Source organism: Gobius niger (assembly GCF_951799975.1).
Source record: "Gobius niger genome assembly, chromosome: 6".
NCBI lineage: Eukaryota > Metazoa > Chordata > Actinopteri > Gobiiformes > Gobiidae > Gobius > Gobius niger.
This window is the reverse complement of record NC_136857.1, coordinates 5,359,037-5,379,813: the sequence shown is the minus strand read 5'-3', so window position 1 is coordinate 5,379,813 and position 20,777 is coordinate 5,359,037. Positions and strand designations below refer to the sequence as shown.

The following is a 20,777-nucleotide window of genomic DNA, read 5'->3' as shown; positions in this document are numbered from 1 at the left end:
AAGCTGTTGCCCGCTCCCTCTGTCACACCGACTGGAGCCGCCGCCGCCGCGCGCGCTAACGGGAGAGCGGCAGCGGCGCGTACAGCTCCGTGCAACAGCGTAAGCTCAGCGTGACAGGCACATACAACATGATCAGCGTCGGCCTGCAGTGTGCAGCAGCACTTGAGTCAGAGAGGCTGGGACTCACCCGTGTTCATGTTGTTTTTTTTCCCGATTGGCCCGACGGCAGCGCGGCGGACAGAGGCTTTAATGCGCGCGTCTCGGGGTGTCCGGGGCGGAGGAGCGTGGAAGCTGTCCGGGGGATGATCTGCGCTCAGTGGTCACCCCGTGGGTCTCCTCCTGTCGTCTTCTCGCTCCACTCCCAAGCCTCTCCTCCCCCTGACCCTCTCTGCTCCAAGCACCACAGTCAAAACGGAAAGATCAGACCACAACCACGTTTCTTTTGTCCTTTCAAAATAAAAGCGCGGCGTGTTTAATTCGGTTTGATTGAGTTTAATGACACACCAATAGGCCTGTGTTACATAGCAGGGTATTTATCGGTGCACACCTCAAAATATTCCAAATGAACGGCCTCAACATGCGCCAAGAGAAACATAACAAAATATGATAACGATGATCAATGGTAGCTATAAAAGTTTTCTTCATTTTGCTTGTCCTTATTAGACACGGTCAGAACAGTTGGCGTCAGAGTCACAGCATTATGCATTTTGTCTGCCCCAGCCGTGAGGGTCTCGTGTAGGGTCTTGCCTGGTCTTATTTTGAAGGAAACATTGTGCCTCTTGATGCTTCTTGCTTTGGCGATGCTTCCAGCTTTACGCACCACTTTCTTATGAGCTTTTGTAAACTCGGCACTCCCCCTCGTGGACCAGACACGAAGCTACAGTGAAGGGCGCTTGTCATCAAATACAGCAGAGCACAGATACTAAGAACGACAATTGTAGCCTCTAACAACTTCAATTATGACTTTTTTTTCTTCTTCTTTTTTTTAAATGCACAATGACTGAGCTGACTTAATGAAACTATAGGGCCTGTATGTTGATCTGAAACAACTGTGGATAAATGCGTAGGACGTTGTTGCGCAAGTAAGTAAGTATGTGAGTAATTTAAAGAAATTACAAATGTACATTCTGTGTTAATAATACAATATCTGTTTTAAATGTTATTATGGATTTTGATAAAATATTTCCATATTTGACAAATAGACAGATACACTGCCATCTTGTGGAAACTCTGGCCCCCAAACCGGTTTTTGGGCTCAAATTTTGTTTTCAAAAGTGTCTAAGTGTTTAAATGAGGGATGGATTAGCAAAGAACACATTAGGGAAAAAGGTTAGACTTTACTTTCATAAAATGTTCTATTAATTTATATTAATGATTTTGCTTCTGTTTCTACGACCACCTTTCCCGTTCTTTTTGCTGGTGATACTGATCAAAAAAAGAATAATAAAAAGCCGAACTGGGGAAAATGCACTCGTTAATGTTAAGGCGGGCGGTAAAAGATTAAAATATGTATTTGTGGAAGTGCACAGTTACGTTAATTTGGGCCAGGCTGGTCAGAGTCCAGGGCTGTTTTTCAGTCCCAGTCCGCCCCTGGGTGAAGGGAAGTGTCTTGCCCAAGGACACAGTGACTGTGTGCACCAGCGGGAGCCAGGACTTTAACCACCGTCGCCCACACAGGAGTGAAGCTCGTCTAAAATTAAACCCAAGTCTAAAATGGTTCAAGATCAGATTTATACCGAGGCTTTACCCAAATCTAAAAGCAAAAGAGTGTCAAAAAAAAGCGACAAAAAGGTGCCAAAAAAACAACAACAATAACACAACAAAAAAGCGATCAAGACTTGATGAAAATGCAGCAAAAAAGCCGTAAAAAAGTGACAAAAATTAGATGGAAAAAGTGTCAAGTGAATATTTTAAATGAGGGATGGATTAGCAAAGAACACATTAGGGAAAAAGGTTAGACTTTACTTTCATAAAATTGTATTCATTTTGGCAAATTATTGATTCTCACCGATGGTCTTCTGTGTGATTTTACAGCCTCTTCATATATAAAAACAACAATACAGAAAGCCAGAGCATGTCAGCTTTTTGGAAATGCTTGATTCTCCAAATGGACATTTCATTTAAATAATGGCCGGCTGGTCTTGCAAAATGACTGAAGACGTTGTAGTATGGCGTTGTGCAATCTGTGCTCAAGCACATGTACACGTCAGTAAGTTCTTGAACTAGCTGTACTAGCTGAGTGATTTAATTCTATAGTATTACTTAACCTACATGAAGTAAATTATTTACTTCAGATAGTTTAGTATTTAGTTGGTCTTTCCACCGTGAAATCTGTAAGTGATAAAGCTTCATGTGACAGAAAAAGTCAGTCAATCTAACTTTCTGATTTTTGGGCTTGATTCTTCTTAAAGAGGGGGTATTATGCAAAATCGACTTTTTCAAGCTTTCCATCATGTTATTATGTCATTCCCTCATTAAAAACATGCCTGAAGTGTTGCCTTGGCACATTCACGTATTTTTGAGTAATCTGTAAAAACTCTGATGGCGGCCATTTTAGGGATAGGTTTGCCTGAGTCCTCCTAGGAACGCCCCCACCTCCTGGAGACGCCTCCGAGCTATCGTCACCAGCCGAGTAACCAACCACTGCTCCTCAGCAGAACCCCCTCCCCACTGATGCCACAGACAGCGTGTGGAGGGGGCGTGTCGGAAAGGCTCAGAGGTTCTTAAAGAGACAGAGGCCTATTTCAAGACATTCACTACAGCCATTTTGAGAGAGACATTTTATACAAGGCAGTTATTCTAATTTACAGCATTTACAGACAAACAGAAGGTTTCGTCATCATTGTAGTGTGATATAGACTGGTGCTATGTGATTGAAAAAAGCATAATACCCCCTCTTTAAACATCAGTATTTTTCAATCATTTTATGCTTGCCCGATACAGCAATTCTAAAGCGATTTGTTTGTTTCAAATTCCACTCAAGTACTGCCTGACCAGAAGAAGTTCTCTCTCTAATTGAACCACATTTAGCTTTGGTTACAGCACAATCGCTGTGGCGTTGTTTCAACAAGCTTCTGTCATGTCAAAAGATCGAGTGTTGCATCAACATTTCACCAAGATCCTTATTGATGATGGGAGAGAGTGACCACTGTGCAAAGCCTTCTCCAGCACATCCCAAAGATTCTCAATGGGGTTAAGATTTGGACTCTGTGGCCGATCCATGAGTGGAAACGATAATAATGGCTTATCCCATCCAAGTACCAGCCAGGCCCTTCCCTGCTTAGCTTCCAAGACCTGACGGGATCTTGGAAGCTAAGCAAAGGCGGTGTGCTCCCTGAACCACTCTTTCCCCTGGCCCAAATAAGCGTAATTGTGCACTTCCACAAATACATATTTTAACCTTTTACCACCCGCCTTAACATTAACGAGTGCATTTTCCCCAGTTTGGCTTTTTATTATTATTTTTTTGACCGGTATCATCAGCAAAAAGAACGGGAAAGGTGGTCGTAGAAACAGAAGCAAAATCACTAATATAAATAATAAATAATAATGGGCCCAAAATTGAACCTTGTGGTACACCATACTCCACAGAATTCCTTTTAGATTCATGTTTTTTTATACTGGGCTTTACCCAAATCTAAAAGCTTCTCGACTGGAGAGCAACAATGTAACGCCTCATTTGAAAGCTAAGACCTACAAAAGTGATGGAAACTTTTCGTCATGTCGCCACATTTTTGTCATATTTTTGTCGTTTTTTTAATCATTTTTTGTTGTGTTTTTCTCACGTTTTTTGTAGTTTTTTCCCCCCGTTTTTTTCTCATGTTTTTGTTGACTTTTCATCCTCTTTTTCTCGCTATTTTGATGCTTTTCTTTTTAGCTTTTAGATTTGGGTAAAGCTCGGTTGAGGCGGGACTGGTGGCCCTTCTGTGCTCTTCCAGAATGGACACGTGGCCAGTCCGCCCCTGCACTGATCTGGCTCCTGTTGCTGTGCTGTCACCACGATGAAAACGAATCTGCAGAAGCCTTCAACTAAAAGGAAACTAAGACCAAAAAAAGGTGATCAAAAAGTTGAAACATTCTCTTGTCGCCAGAACAGTGGGACACTTCATTGTTTGCCATCCAGACCAAACAAGACAATGCTACACTGCAAAAAGTACCCTACTAAAAACAAGGAAAAAAAATCTTTAAAAAATACTTTTTCTGCCAATGGGGTAAGCATTTTTTTTGTATTTCTAGAATATTTTTCTCATCATAAAACAAGAAAGAAACACTAAATTTAAGCAATTAAATAGCTAGAATTAAGAAAAATGTCCTCAGAATGGAATAATTTAAGGAAAACATTCTTATTTATATTGTGGGTATTTTACTTAAATGTTGCTTGATTTAAGTAAAATGTTCTAAATTACACACATTTTTGAGCAAAATGTTCTTAATAAATATATAAATATTTAAGGAAAACACTGCCCACGCCCGGGGACCCACCTCCATGATGCTCAGAATCACCTGCTGGAGGATTCACCTATTGTACATGTTTTTAGTGGTAGGGGAAACGTACGCAGACACAGGGAGAACATGCTCCACACAGAAAGGCCCCGTCCTGGTGGGAATCGAACCCAGGACCTTTGGGCTGTGAAGCAGAGGATCTACATTACAAAAAGTGAATATCAAGCGTTGGCTTAAATGACTTGAATTGAGGAAATGTATCTTGTTTTGAGCGGTTTTCACTCATTTAGACACTTTTCCTGATCGGACCAAGTTTACTTTGCTTGTTTGAGGACATTTCAGACCAGTTCTAGGGTAAATCTTGCTTGAAATAAGAAAGTAAAATTGCCAATGAGATAAGACCAATTTTCTTTCCCCATTGGCAAAGAAAATGACCTGAAATAAGGACGAAATGTATCGAAACGAGTCTGAAACATCTCAGAACAAGTGAAATAATCTAGGACAAATGCCCAAGAACTTCTTAACTAGTCAAAACAGCTAAAATTTGGATTATTGTGCTCAAATTGAGATGTTTATACTGATCTAGTTAAATACTTTTTGCAGTGTAACCGCTGTGCCGCCCACTTTAAAGAATGTATTATCTACCTGTGAGAATCAGTTCTTAAATTAAGAGCTGTTGTGATCTTAGTTTTGTCCTAAAATAAGAAAAAATATTCTTTGTCTAAAGCTGAAGAAGATTCAAAAAGTTTTTCTTTCTTGTTACAAGAAAAACTAGCATGTTTTTAGCAAATATATCTGAACAAGAAATGGCTAGATTTTAATCAGTGTTAATTTCGTCGACTAAAATATTTAGTCTTAATTATAGTCAAAGTGTTATTTTTGTCGACTAAAATTGGACTAAAACTAAATCAAAAGTTTCTCATGAGACTAAAACTATGACTAAAATGTCCAGATATTTTAGTCGACTAAAATAAGACTAAATAAAAATGAAAATATGTTATCATGAGCACCAATCAGTCAATATAATACCTTTCATGAACAAATGCAGAGTGTGTTATGTATTATTCATGCACATTGACACAAGTAATGCTACATGGGTTGTGATGGTGATGATGATGATTATAATGAATAACAGTGATACTAACATGGTAATAAATAAGGCATAAGGAAAAAATAAATAAAAAATAAAATAAAATTATACACTTAATGCATTGTTGCATTTGCTGTAAATATGTAACCATATGTTATTATTGCAACCACATAATTATTGAAGTGAATAGGGGGTGGGAGTTAATAAGCTTGTCTTCTTCCCACTCCTTTTCGAGCTAGAATGCTGTTTGTTTGATTTTTTTGTAATTATTATTATTGTTTTTTCTCGCTTTTGTGTCTGTTTTGTGTAGCTCGAAATAAAACATTCAATCAATCAAAAAATGAAAAGGAGAGACTAAAATCATCCAAACTTCTATTGACCGTCTGAAAGAGCCTCAGATCATTTACAATCACTGCCAAAGAATCAGCTCTGAGCTTTGTTCATGTTGGAGCAGCTCCATGAAGCAGAGGAACAAGATTAAATATGATTATGATGAATATTATCAATGCAAAGTCGACTAAAACCTCAAGTGGATTAGTTCAAGTATCTCGGGGTCTTGTTCACGAGTGAGGGACGGATGGAGTGTGAGATCGACAGACGGATCGGTGCGGCGTCAGCAGTGATGCGGTCGCTGTATCGGTCTGTCGTGGTGAAGAGGGAGCTGAGTCGGGGCAAAGCTCTCGATTTACCGATCGATCTACGTTCCCACCCTCACCTATGGTCATGAGATTTGGGTCATGACCGAAAGGACAAGATCGCAAATACAAGCGGCCGAAATGAGTTTCCTTCGCAGGGTGGCTGGGCGCACCCTTCGAGATCGGGTGAGGAGCTCAGTTACCCGGGAGGAGCTCGGAGTAGAGTCGCTGCTCCTTCACGTCGAAAGGAGCAGCTGAGGTGGCTCGGGCATCTGTTCCGGATGCCTCCTGGTCGCCTCCCGCGGGAGGTGTTCCAGGCATGTCCTAGTGGGACAAGGCCTCGTGGAAGACCCAGGACACGGTGGTGGGACTATGTCTCCGAGCTGGCCTGGTGTGGCCTCGGGGTCAGAACAGCTGGAGGAGGTGTGTGTGGACCGGGAAGTTTGGGCATCTCTGCTGAGACTGCTGCCCCCGCGACCCGGCCCCGGATAAAGCGGAAGAAAATGGATGGATGGCAAAGTCGACTAAAACTAGACTAAAATTGAAAAGTTTTTTTTGACTAAATCTCGACTAAAATTAAGTTACATTTTAGTCAAAAGACTAAAACTGAAATAAAATATGTTATCAAAATTAACACTAGAAGTAAGGCATTTTTTACTTGCTTAGAATCCACTTTTTGCAGTGTACAACTTGTATCATCCATCCGTGGTTTTGCTTGTTTCTTAAATAAGAAAACACTAAATAAGAAACCAATCATGTTCACCTCATGTGTGGAAACAGCGCCAAAAACACGGTCATCATCATCATCATCATCATCATCATCATCACAAGCCGAATCCAAAGCACAGTCCTGTCCCTGCCTGCAGCTCTGATCACACCCCCGCCGTATGCTTAGTTAGTACGGGCCTACGCTGGAGTCGATGACGCTCCAGTCTCCTATACCGTCTCCTCTCATCAGCAGCAGCTCCCGTGTTTTTCCCCCCGCTCCCTTTACATCTTCCCCGACGCGCGGACTCTCGACGCTCTTCACCCGGGAGCAGCAGCCTTTTTACATTCATTTTTCCCCCCCCAGTCTGTTCTCGTCCTCAGGATTACTGCATATAGCTAAATGTATGAGGCATCTCCCGTGTGTTCCTCCTCGTTCCCGATGCCTCCGTGCGCTCCCGATACATGGTGCAAGTCAACATGTCCAAGTCGCCCGTAGACCCTCTGTCGGCTGTGGAGACCGGCTCGCATTATTTCCAGGTAAGTCCCGGCTTATATACTTTCTCCCCCCTTATTTCTAAATCTCCAAAACGCGCAAAGACAAAAGGGAACCCGCGGTGATTGGGGCCCCCCTCGTGTCGATCGCTACTTGTTGTGGGGGGGAATCGAGGCGTTTCGTCGCGTTTTGGGCTTCACTTTTTGAAACCTCCGCCTGCCATCCACCGAAAACTGCAGATTTATGGCTCGGCCTCAGCAGGTGGATGCGAGGATGAGACGCTAGAGTCACCGTTTTTTTGTGTATGTGTGTGAATGAGTGGCTGCGTTATCCACATAATCACAAAGCCCGGGCGCTCTACTGTCAAATGTCGGCGTTTTATGAGCGGTTCTGTTTTTTTTTTTAATTATTTATTTCAATACATCTCATGCTGCGGCTGTACTGCATGGACAAGCAGCAGGAGCTTTGAGTGATGACACAGTGTTGACTCTTTTTTTTTTTTAAGCTACTGTACTAGCGGATGCAGACTAGGCCCACCTGTAGCCACAGCGTTTTACTGTGCCTATAATTAAAAGTGCTTGTCAGGACATTTTCTGCTCATCATAGCCCTGTGATCACTTACCCTGGCTGTGTTTATTAAGCAGATGTGTGATACTACAAATATTAGTGGCTTGTACTTGTATAAGCTGGACAATCCCCCTCAATACACCACATCATTACTCACTCTCTTCAGGCTAGTAATGTGGCCACAGTTGCCCTGGGGTTGACAGACGGGAAGCGGCTAATCTGCGCCATCGGTCCCCCCCCCCCACGACGGCTCACTCGCCGCAGTCGTACACAGGCGAGGTGGGTGAAGTGTCTTGCCCAAGGACACAGTGACTGTGTGCACCAGCGGGAGCCAGGACTTGAACCACCGTCGCCCACGCAGGAGTGAAGCTGGTCTAAAATTAAACACGAGGCTAAAATGGTTCTGGATCAGATTTATACCGAGGCTTTACCCAAATCTGAAAGCAAAAAAGGTGCCGGAAAAGCAACAATAACACGATAAAAAAGCGATAAAGACGTAATGAAAATGCAGCGAAAAAGCCGTAAAAAAGTGACAAAAATTAGATGGAAAAAGTGACAAAAACACAACGAGAAAAGCAACGAGAAAAGCAAAAAAAACCTGCCAAAAATAAGACAAAAAGAGCAATTAAAAAAGACAAGAACACAACAAAAACACTTCCAAAACGAGACAAAAACACGGCAAAAGAGCAACAACAAAAACATGCCAGAAAAGCACCAGTAAGACAAAAAAAGCAACTAAAACACAACTGAAGAGTCAATCAATCAATCAAACTTTATTTATAAAGCGCTTTTCATACCGAAAGGTATCACAAAGTGCTTTACAGATTACAACATTTAAAACAATGCGCCTGCACAACCTCCCATATATACATTTTATATATTAGGATTAAATAAATAGATTAGTCAGTTAAAAGCTGAGTTTAAAAGGTGGGTCTTGAGCTGCTCTTAAAAACATGAACGTTCTCTGGCCCTGAGCTCCTCCTCAGGTCTGAGCTCGTCCTCAGGTCTGAGCTCGTCCTCAGGTCTGAGCTCCTCCTCAGCCCTGAGCTCCTCCTCAGGTCTGAGCTCCTCCTCCTCCTCAGGTCTGAGCTCCTCCTCAGGTCTGAGCTCCTCCTCAGGTCTGAGCTCCTTCTCAGGTCTGAGCTCCTCCTCAGCCCTGAGCTCCTCCTCAGCCCTGAGCTCCTCCTCAGGTCTGAGCTCCTCCTCAGGTCTGAGCTCCTCCTCAGGTCTGAGCTCGTCCTCAGGTCTGAGCTCGTCCTCAGCCCTGAGCTCCTCCTCATGTCTGAGCTCCTACTCATGTCTGAGCTCCTCCTTAGGTCTGAGCTCCTCCTCAGGGTCTGAGCTCCTCCTCAGGTCTGAGCTCCTCCTCATGTCTGAGCTCCTCGTCATGTCTGAGCTCCTCCTCATGTCTAAGCTCCTCCTCAGCCCTGAGCTCCTCCTCAGGTCTGAGCTCCTCCTCAGCCCTGAGCTCCTCCTCAGCCCTGAGCTCCTCCTCAGCCCTGAGCTCCTCCTCAGGTCTGAGCTCCTCCTCAGGTCTGAGCTCCTCCTCAGGTCTGAGCTCCTCCTCAGCCCTGAGCTCCTCCTCAGGTGGTTCCAGAGGTGAGGGCCGTAATATTGGAAAGACGCCTCGCCATGAGTGTTTTTGTTGACTTTAGGAATAACTAGGAGACCCCTGAGGAGGAGCGAAGGGGCCGTGAAGGTTCGTAAGGTAAAAGCACTTCTGAAAGATAAGAAGGACCAAGACCATTAAGACATTTAAAAACCATTAAAAGAACTTTAAAATCGATCCTGAAACACACGGGGAGCCAATGCAGCGATTCTAAAACCGGTGTAATGTGGTCCCGCCTCCTGGCCTTCGTCAGGACACGAGCTGCCGAATTTTGTAAAAGTTGTAGACCTGAGATCCTCTTTTTGGGAAGACCAGAAAGCAGGGCATGTAGTCGATACGACTGGTGATAAAAGCATGCATGAGCGTCTCTGCGTTGGCCCGAGAGAGAATGGGGCGGACTCTGGCTGTGTTCTTTAGATGGAGAGTGATGAAAAAGCAACAAAAACTCAACAGGAAAGCCAAGAAAAAGCGACAAAACATCAGACGGAAAAAGTGGCCAAAACAATGAGGAAATCACGATCAGTTTTGTAGGTCTTAGCTTTCAAATGAGGCGTTACTCTGGCCTATAGGCTGCAAACTCCGGTCCGGAAGCTTCTAGATTTGGGTAAAGCGGTACTGGAGAAAATGCGCTAGCCTGTAATGACAAAGGGGGGCAGTTGAATGGAAAAGAAGTGACGGCGCTACCTGGAAATCCATCATAGTTTGATTCTGTAAATGTATCTGCGATTACTCTGACATTTATTATGCAATTAGATGAGAGATTTATGTGTCAGAATCAACATAAAACAGGCACAGTAACATTCATATTTGAGAGGAGACCGACATATTAACTAATGAACTAATCCATGGATACAAAAATGTATTCAAGATCATGTTTGTAGATCTATACTTCAGGGTTAGCGGGCTTTACACATTAAAAGACCCGAAAACTTTGAGATTCTGTTGTCTTACATGTTTTGCTTCTTCTCTCCACAGCTGCCCAGGAAGCTGCCTAAAAGGAAAAGCCGCTTCAAACGCTCGGATGGCAGCACGTCGTCCGACACAACCTCCAGCTTCATCAAGAGACAGGTAATAATCCGCACTCAGTCAAAAATGCTGAGGCTTTTTCCTGTTGATGCATTTGTTGTTGGTTGAGACTAGTGTAAGCTCAGTTCCTGGCTCAATCTGTGTACTTGGAGTTTTGAGATCCTTCTTTTGGACCTGGTTTAGGCTCGATTTAGTCGGTTTATTATTAGTCTTTACATGGAAGACATTGAGGTCTAGATCCCCGAGGTGTCTCTTGTGCGAATGGGAATAATTGTCGCCTTGGAATACACACGGCAACACAATGAATGACTCTTAAGGGGAGACACTACAGGCAAAACTAAATTTTTTCAGGTTTTAGGCCAAATTGGTCTCTGAACATATAAGCTTTCACCCAGAAACAGAAAATATACCTAATCTTCACAATAACATGTTTAAATATTGCGCTGATTCAATGTTCCCCCATAGACTTATATGGGAGAACGCAATTTCAAGGGCCTTTTTCTCAAAACACATTTTTCTGTCATTGTGGCGACACTATGTCCACGTCAGTCGGACCTAAAGACTTCAAATTTTCCAGCCTTGGACTGAACAATATTTGGAAGATTTTTTCATAGGGATTTGTTATTATTTAATCCCTAACCCCATTTATTGAGTTTTGAATGTCAAAAAATAAGGCGAAAATTACATTTTTACAAAATTTTCCACTAAAAAACAGCTTATTAAGAAATCCAAAATCCCCTGTGAAAACGTCTTGGTAACTCATTTATCAATAAAATGAAACCATACATTTGAATGTAGCTCTATCCATTATTCAGATTTCGTTGCATAAAACACCTTGTTCTTGTATGAAAAGATAAAATGACAGAAAACTTGCCATGTATTTTTTTCTTACATTCATGCCAGTGATCTACAGCAAAAGTTTCAAATTGATATCTGTAAATATACATTTTTTCCATATTCACCTGCAGCGTCTCGCCTTAAATCGAGATCGCAAAAAATTAGCACAAAGCTGTCATTAGTAATTCAAGATAATGCCATTCATCAAACTATCTTGTCTCTATGGGGGCCTGTCATGTATAAAACACTGTGGTTTATCTGCAAACATGTTCTGAAACTTAACTCTTCTCTGAAATGTTAATGCTCATGTTTAAGTGAACTAAACTAAACTAAACTAAATTCCAAATGCGATACTGAGAATGGTAGCTTGTCGTCCATCGTCGCTTGACTTGATTTTATTTGGAATTTCTGCTTCTTCATGGACATACGTCGAGTTTTGTCTGATACAGTTTGAAATTTGAACTTGAGGATTTCACTGAGAGCCGTCCTCGGTGCTGCGGCTCCTCTGCAGCCCAGCAGAGGGCAGCGCCGCGCCTGGATCAGGGTTTCTGCTACAGCGTTATCATCAACAGCATAGTTTATAAATGAGCATTTCTGGGTCAGGCTTGTGCAATCAGACCATCGCTTTCTTTTTTAGAGTTTCTATTCTTAACTATTGCTTGATTTAAAGTCTAGCCGCATAATCAGCGCAGCAAACCAGTCGCCCCCCTTTGTGTTCGACTGAATGGGAGAAGCCTCTGGAGTCGTCAACGTGCCCAGATCATTTAATCTGCGCTTCAAATTGAGCTAATAATCACACAATCACACTGGATTGGGCATTTTCCCTCTACCGGTATTTTAACGATACTTGGTTTTCAGTACCAACACCTGAACGATACGAACGATGTAAATGGTAAAATGGTAAATGGACTCAACTTTAGGGCTGCAGCTAACGATTATTTTGGTAGTCGATTAATCTACCGATTATTTTTTACGATTAATCGATTAATCGCTTGGCTGTGAAAGGTGCATGGAAATTGTATTTTTTATTTTATTTTGTCACATAGAGCTAAAGTGGCACGGCTTGAGGACATGTTGATGGAGTAAACTTAAAGTAAATGTGGTTGTGGTCACACCGCCTTTGCGATGCCCAATCCCGTCAGACCTTGGAAACTAAGCAGGGAAGGGCCTGGTCGGTACTTGGATGGGAGACCGTTTAGTAACACCAGGAAGCCTAGCGAATGTTGTGAGTGAGTGAGTGGTGGTGGTCGGAGGGGCCGATGGCGCAGACTGGTTGCCTCGCTTCCGTCAGTCTACCCCAGGGCAGCTGTGGGTACAATAGTAGCTTACCACCACCGGGTGAGTGAATGAATAATGCAATGTAAAGCGTCTTTGAGTGTCCAGAAAAGCTGGACTTTCTGACTGGATGAGACAAAGACAGATATTTATGAAATTTACAATGTACAAAACACTGCAGACCCTCACTTTAAAAACAAAGTAGGTTTTCATCCAAAATACATAATTTTCATGTCTTTTTTGCTCTATTTTAGTCTGTGTTTACTAGAAAACGATTAATCGATTACTGAAATAGTTGACAACTATTTTAGTAATTGATTAGTTGTTTCAGCCCTACTCAACTTATATAGCACTTTTCTAACTTCATTTGGCCCAAAGTGCTTTACAGGAAAGGAACCAGTCACCCGTTCACTCTCTTTCATACAACTATGCACGCAGACACTGGAGGCAAGGGGGGGTGAAGCGTGTTGCCCAAGGACACAACGGCAGTGTGCACATGCCGGAGTTGGGATTTCCAACCCCAGACCTTCCAGTCATGAGACGACTCGCTCTACCACCTGCGCCACTGTTGCCCCATGTGTATCATTTATTTGAGCTGTACAAAGCTCAGCTCCAGTGTTAATTTTGACAACATATTTTATTTTAGTTTTAGTCTTTTGACTAAAATGTAATTTAATTTTAGTCGAGATTTAGTAAAAAAAAAACATTTCAATTTTAGTCTAGTTTTAGTCGACTAAAATTGCATGTCAATTTAGTCGACTAAATTTAAGACTAAATTAGTCGACTTTGCATTGATAATATTCATTATAATCATATTAAATCAAGGTCCTCGACTTCATGGAGCTGCTCCACATGAACAAAGCTCAGAGCTGATCCTTTGGCAGAGAATTAACATGATCTGAGGCTCTTTCAGACGGTCAATAGAAGTTTGGATGATTTTAGTCTCTCCTTTTCATTTTTATTTAGTCTCATTTTAGTCGACTAAAATATCTGGACATTTTAGTCATAGTTTTAGTCTCATGAAAAACTTTTAATTTAGTTTTAGTCCAATTTTAATCATCAAAAATAACACTTTGACTAAAATTAAGACTAAATATTTTAGTCGACGAAATTAACACTGCACTGTTGCCCCATGTGTATCATTTATTTGAGCTGTACAAAGCTCAGCTCAAACAAAAACAAAGTGCTTTCCTCCATTTTCATTAAACACAGAAACCTTCAATTGTCTCATCCAAACACCAAAACCAGAGACATGGCCATAAACCTGACGATTATAAAGTGCCATGACGATTATTGAGGTTGACCAAAACAGAGATTTAGATTAAATTTCCATGAATTGCCCAGCCCTATAAGTCAGTGTTAATTTTGACAACATATTTTATTTTAGTCTTAGTCTTTTGACTAAAATGTAATTTAATTTTAGTCGAGATTTAGTCAAAAAAAAAGTTTCAATTTTAGTCTAGTTTTAGTCGACTAAAATTGCATGTCAATTTAGTCGACTAAATTTAAGACTAATTTAGTCGACTTTGCATTGATAATATTCATTATAATCATATTAAATCAAGGTCCTCGACTTCATGGAGCTGCTCCACTTGAATATAACACAAACCTGTTCATTTGGCAGTGAATTTACATGATCTGAGGCTCTTTCAGACGGTCAATAGAAGTTTGGATGATTTTAGTCTCTTTTCATTTTTATTTAGTCTTATTTTAGTCGACTCAAATATCTGGACATTTGAGTCATAGTTTTAGTCTCATGAGAAACTTTTAATTTAGTTTTAGTCCAATTTTAGTCGTCAAAAATATCACTTTGACTAAAATTGAGACTAAATATTTTAGTCGACGAAATTAACACTGCTATGAGTAACTTCCTTTAATGCTGACCCCGGACCCAACAGGCATCAAAACTGGACTCAAATGGAGCAGGTTAGCGCTCTTGCTTCACAGTTACAAGGTCTGGGGCCTTTCTGTGTGGAGTTTGCATGTTCTCCCCGTGCCAGCGTAGGTTTCCTCCGGGTACTCCGGTTTCCCCTACCGCAAAAAACATGCGCAATAGGTGAGTCCTCCAGCAAGGTGTTTCTGACCACCAGCCTGGCTCCACATTAGGGAGATGGGTCCCCGGGCCCAGCACTGCCCACTGCTCCCCACAGGTCTCCCAGTGGTGTAGAGGGATGGGTTAAATGCAGAGGACAAATTTCGTTGTGCTGTACAGTTCGTATATAATGACAGATAAAGCAACAAAAAAAACTTGCCAGACCTGGTGGGGCCTTTCTGTTTGTTCTTCCTGTGAATGCTTAGGTTTCCTCTGGGTGCCCGGTTTCCCCTATCAAAATCAAAAAGAGATTCTCAGTGAGACTAAAATGTGATGTCACTGTTGAGCCTCAGAAGTTCAGTGATTCATGTTCACCCACAAACTCCAAGCTGGACGGTTTGATCCAATACATTGAAGGTGTCCTGTTTGTTTGTGTGATTGTGCACTGCAAAAAGTAAATAACTAGATCAGATAAACATCTCAATTTGAGCATAATAATCCAAATTTTAGTTGTTTTGACTAGTTAAGAAGTTGTTGGGCATTTGTCCTAGATTATTTCACTTGCCCTGAGATGTTTCTGACTCGTTTCAATACATTTCGTTCTTATTTCAGGTCATTTTCTTTGCCAATGGGGTAAGAAAATTGGTCTTATCTCATTGGCAATTTTACTTTCTTATTTCAAGCGAGATTTACTGGTGTGAAATGTCCTCAAACAAGCAAAGTAAACTTGGTCCAATCAGGAAAAGTGTCTAAATGACTGAAAACCGCTCAAAACAAGATACATTTCCTCAATTCAAGTCATTTAAGACAATGCTTGATATTCACTTTTTGCAGTGTGCGGTGGTCTCCGACAATCCGTTGGCACAGATTGTCAGACCGTTTTCCATTGCTTAGCCTCAGGGCAGCTGTAGCTACAGATATAGGTGAGGGGTGAGCCACTAATGCAATGTAAAGCGCTTTGGGTGTTGTGGAAGCAGCTTTATAGATCCACCGCATTGATTTTACCGTTACTAAGAGTCGGAGTCGTTGTCCAGTGAAATTACGCTGAAATGAGACAGATTGCCGAGTTAATAATGACTTAGATATCGCGTGGCGTGTTGCATGCGGAGTAATGACTTTATAGATTGGGAAACTACACCATTGCGATTACAATGAAACAATGCTGCTACTCCACTGGTTTAGCATGTGTTGCAAAGGCAGCGTTTTTGTTCTATCATGTATTATTTCTAGGTAGATTCTCAAAAGCCGCTCGGTTTCTCTGTGTGTGCACCGGGATCGTAGCTGGAGGCTGAAACGGGAGGCGTCACCGGGCGAAAGGAAAGAGCTGAGCCCACACCTTCCGCAGAGAGAACGCATTAGTTATCCCGATCTCAGGCCCAACGACAGTCCACACATTTCACAACAATATTTCACCTCCTTAAATATTCATTATGGAGGCCCTAAGGCGGTGCGCCGTTCAGGGCCTTACAATGAAGTTGAGAAATACTGAGGTCCATCATGTTGAAAAGCATTTTAGTCCTGGTCTTGGAGGTGGTTTAATCTTGGGTTAATTCAGGTTTGTTTAGCGTTTGTGTTGTACATTGTAACATCGAGCGGGTCTTGACTAGAACCAGGAAATACAGCTGTTTTATTCCAGCGCTTTGTACCATAGTCGTAGCTCATTCTTGTTTTTACCCTGTCAGAAGGCGTATCATGCAAACTCGACTTCAAGCAGTTCTGATCCTGTTCACTTGTCTTTTTGCTACGTCATAGAGGGAACACAAAACTGTCCTCCATGTTTTTGAAGCCCATTATCCACCGCTGAACCCGTTTTGTGGTCAAAGTGTTATGCTAGAATGCCGTTGTGTGAAACTGAAAGCGTGTATTCACAGTTTTTCTCATGTCATTCTCATTACTCCCTGCAGAGGGCGCTCCATGACAATTAGAAATCCTGACCAGCCCACAGCATCTCGTGCATTACTGTCTTTTTATTTACATGGACTTTATTTCACATTTTAAAACGGAGAGTATGAATGCTGAGCTACAGAAAATAGGGCTTTTACTCCACCTTAAAGGGACTAGATGCAAGTTAGCCATTTTATGCTCACTACTGCCACCTCAGGTCATACGTGTAACTGTAGCTTCTATATTAAGCTCGTGCATTAACAGCTTTTTGAGTGACAGTGCAGGATTTTAGTGGCAGTTGTGGTAAATACTGTATGTGTGAGCTCATTCTACACATTAGGACATGGCTGGAACATGTAGGGGAAGGAAAATACTTAGTTTTAACATTTGTAAACTCTGTATAGTCCCTTTAAACTATATTGTTTGGAGATAGTCGGTCGATGGTTGTGTTGATGTAGAGAGAAGAAACATCCTTAATTCAAACAACCCTTTCAAATCAGTTTGACAAATAAATATAGCAGTTTATACTTTTTGTCCTTATCTGAAATATACACTGTAGCTCAGATAATCATTAACCAATTAGATGCTGCATCTTAGGGTTGCTCAGTTAATCTGAATCAAATCGAAATTGCAATTTGAATTCTGCTGTTATTTTGGTGGTTCTCAAATCTTTCATACCATAACTTAAAGAGGGGGTATTATGCTTTTTTCAGTCACATAGCACCAGTCTATTACACACTACAATGATGACCAAACCTTCTGTTGGTCTGTAAATGCAGTAAATTAGAATAACTGCCTTGTATAAAATTGCTCTCTCAAAATGGCTGTAGTGAATGTCTTGAAATAGGCCTCTGTCTCTTTAAGAACCTCTATCCCTTTCAGACACGCCCCCTCCACACGCTGTCTGTGGCATCAGTGGGGTTCTGCTGAGGAGCAGTGGTTGGTTACTCGGCTGGTGACGAAAGCTCGGAGGCGTCTCCAGGAGGTGGGGGCGTTCCTAGGAGGACTCAGGCAAACCTATCCCTAAAATGGCCGCCATCAGAGTTTTTACAGATGACTCAAAAATACGTGAATGTGCCAAGGCAACACTTCAGGCATGTTTTTAATGAGGGAATGACATAATAACATGATGTAAAGCTTGAAAAAGTAGATTTTGCATAATACCCCCCCTTTAATATAGAAGGTGCGGCTAAATGTATGACCTGAGGTGGCAGTAGTGAGCATAAAATGGCCAACTTGCATCTAGCCCCTTTAATAATTCAAGATCAAATCAGGGATAAAGCAAGTCTAAAAATGGTCTAGAATGAGCCTACATCGGGACTAAATTACATCCAGGTATAAATCTTGTCTGCCTGAGGGCGTCGCTTAGAGAAAAAAGGGGTTGGCTGAGGTGCGGTGTATTATGAATAGTGCGTGCTACAAGGACGCTTACTTCTTCCTCTTCTTTACAATAATAACAGCATCTTATTAAGTGCTCGCAGGACAAACTATATCTCTCACTGTTAAACACTGTCCAGCTCCCGAATGGCTGGGTTCGATTCCCACCTGGCCAGTGCCTTTTCTGTGGGGAGTTTGCTTGTTCTCCTTCTGTGTAGGTTTCCTCCAGGTACTCCGGTTTCCCCTACCACTAAAAACATGTACAATAGGCCTGGATGAATGAGAGTTTAGGTTTATTATTAAATTATTTATTATTAAATTTGACATTGCAGGAAAGAACAAAATGTTTAACCTGAATTGTGTCAATTACAATAGAATAAAAACAGCAATATACAAAAAAAAGGAATAAAAACATCTATAAAACAGATTCGTAAAACAACGTTAATGCTGGAGGAATAAAAGACATTTCATGTTTTTTTGTGTTGCTCTTCTTGGCTGCATATGGTCTTCGGTGCCTGAGCTGGTCTCCAATGGTGGGGGCCTGAGTTATGAAGGTGTGCAGAGCCAGAGGAGAGGAACTGTATTCAGGAGACTCTGGAGGGTCTGCAGTGTGGCCATGTCCCGCCTCTCACTCAGAGATTGGATGGAGGATGGTGGTATACCAATAATCCTGCAGCACCTTTTCTGCACCTGCTCTAGTTCCCCTGACAGGTTCTTAGAGAGGCCGCCCCACACAAGACTGGCACACTCTAGAACAGGTCTGATGAAAGTCAGATAGATCATTTTGAGGACATCCGAGGGAAGTCCAGCTTTCCTGGCCACACTCAGATAGTATGTCCTGGGGCATGTTTTAGAAAGCATGTACCGCACATGAGCATCCCAGGAGAGGTCAGATGATATCTGGACACCAAGCAGTTTGAAGGTGGTGACTCTGCTTACTGCCTGACCACCGACTTCAGGCGGGGGAGGGCAGGGGGTGCTCGACTCTCTCCTGGCACTGACCAGCATGTCCTTAGTCTTTGTTCCATTGACTGCTAGAGAGAGAGTGTGCTTGAGAGTGCGACTGTGGGACAACGGATGCAAATTAGCCCACAAATCAGGTTCTTCGTCAACGTGATCAAAACCCCAGCACATGCGCCTCCAACACCCCCCACACACACCTGCAGTAGAGGAAATATTCCAGTCTGGTACGGTCTGCAGGGTGCATAACATCCCCACGGGAGTCTGTCCAGCTACATACTGCGCCAGGTATGAAGCAGAAGATGCCCCACAGTGTCCCCCGTCTGCGCAAAAGTCTATCTACAGTTTGTGTTTAGAAATGATTGGAGTCTTTGGAATAAACATGACATGAAGACACATATTTTTAGTATCGGTATCGTTCAGGTATCTGTATCGTAAGCCAAGTGTATCGAATAAAACGCAACGAAACCCATCACTACTTAAATGTGATGAAAACTGAAATGAGTAAATTGCGGTTTACCCTGAGTACGAGCTAAAGAAGCCCAAGTCCTACAAGTGGTGCTCGTCCCACAGTTTGAGACCCACTGCTTTAGGCGATACAATAGTCTTTGCAAAACAACAGAGCACCCAGTCTCCGAGGGGTGCTGTATAGTTTAGACCTCGGTACAATCTTCAGTTTTCTCTCAAACCTGAATGTTTTAAGTGTGCACTGAGAGCAAAAATCCCACATCTAATCGCAATCGCCCTACTTCATTTTCACCCTCCGCATGCAGCTCTATTGTGACAAGTGTCTCTCCCCCCCCCCCACCCCCCCCATTTCGGAGCCCACAGAGTTGATAGCTGGTGTGATAGGGTGGGGTGTCTATCGAGGAGCAGTGGAGTATGACTCATTTCTGCAGCAGGATACAATAAGCACTACGCTGCTATAAGTCTAGAGATGTATGTTTCGGCTGTATAGGGCGTGCTTTTTGAGGAAGCAGAGAAAGAGGAAAAGAGGGAGAGAAAGAGAGATAGGGGACGTTTGTTTTTTTAAGGCGGTATTGCTACATCCGAGTACGTGATGTGATGAGGCGGCTTCTTTATACGGTGGACTTCTTTTTTTTATCAGCGGCATCGATTCGGGCTTGTTATCGCTGGGTATTGTCGCGTAGCGGGACGGGATGAGTAGGGGCAGGGGTAGTAGCGGCAGCGAGGGGCGTCTGCTGCTCCTCCGGTGAGGGATGGGACACGACGAAGCAGGTCTTGCATCCAGCATGTAGCGCACGGGGCGAGACGGCAGCATCCAATTCACTGAGTAAGTGGATTCAACACACACGCATGTTCTCTCTATGTCACACTCTCTCCTTTGCGTTTACAAGATCCCGTTTTCAGATCTCGGTCTCACAGCGCTCGCTCTCTGTGTTTTGACTATAGGGCGTAGTGATTGATGGAAATTATGGCAAAAGCGCAGTTTGAGAGAAGCTTGTGGCTGCAGTTGTTTTGGTGTTGCCCTCTGCGGAGATCTAAGTATCCAGACTTCATTGGGGTTGGATCCCCAAGGGGGTCACAGACACTGAGCTCGGGGTCCCAAGATGATTTCAAGATATAAAAGAGGAATAGTGTTGATATTTAACCTGTTAGCTCCCGCCTGAACCGAGGGCATTTTCTCCAGTTCAGCTTTACCCAAATCCTGTAGGCCAGTGTAACACCTCAAGCTAAGATCTGCAAAGCTCATCTAAATGGATCTTTTTCCTCCTGTCATCAGATTTTTTTTCCAACCTTTTTTTTAGGGGGGGTATTCAACTCATTTTTTTCAACTCACTTTTTTGTCATTTTTTTAATCTTTTTTTTGGTCACATTTT

The 20,777-nt window shown here is 42.5% G+C and overlaps 2 protein-coding genes across 3 annotated transcripts in view; one reads left to right on the top strand and one right to left on the bottom strand.

Moving 5' to 3' along the window:
• LOC306964692 (adenylate cyclase type 6-like) overlaps positions 1-428 on the bottom strand; it is a 78,375-nt gene extending 77,947 nt beyond the window's left edge. The window contains exon 1 of the mRNA XM_079558794.1: positions 188-428. The gene's annotated coding sequence lies outside the window, so the exon portion shown is untranslated. The remainder of the gene's footprint in view (positions 1-187) is intronic.
• Positions 429-7,254: 6,826 nt separating this feature from the next.
• The window catches only part of cacnb3a (calcium channel, voltage-dependent, beta 3a), a 37,812-nt gene continuing 24,289 nt past the window's right edge, over positions 7,255-20,777 (top strand). For both annotated transcript variants that reach the window (XM_079558819.1, XM_079558820.1), the window contains exons 1-2: positions 7,255-7,413; positions 10,521-10,613. In XM_079558819.1, the coding sequence (XP_079414945.1) occupies positions 7,339-7,413; positions 10,521-10,613 (168 nt within the window). In that variant the 5' untranslated portion in view covers positions 7,255-7,338. The remainder of the gene's footprint in view (positions 7,414-10,520; positions 10,614-20,777) is intronic.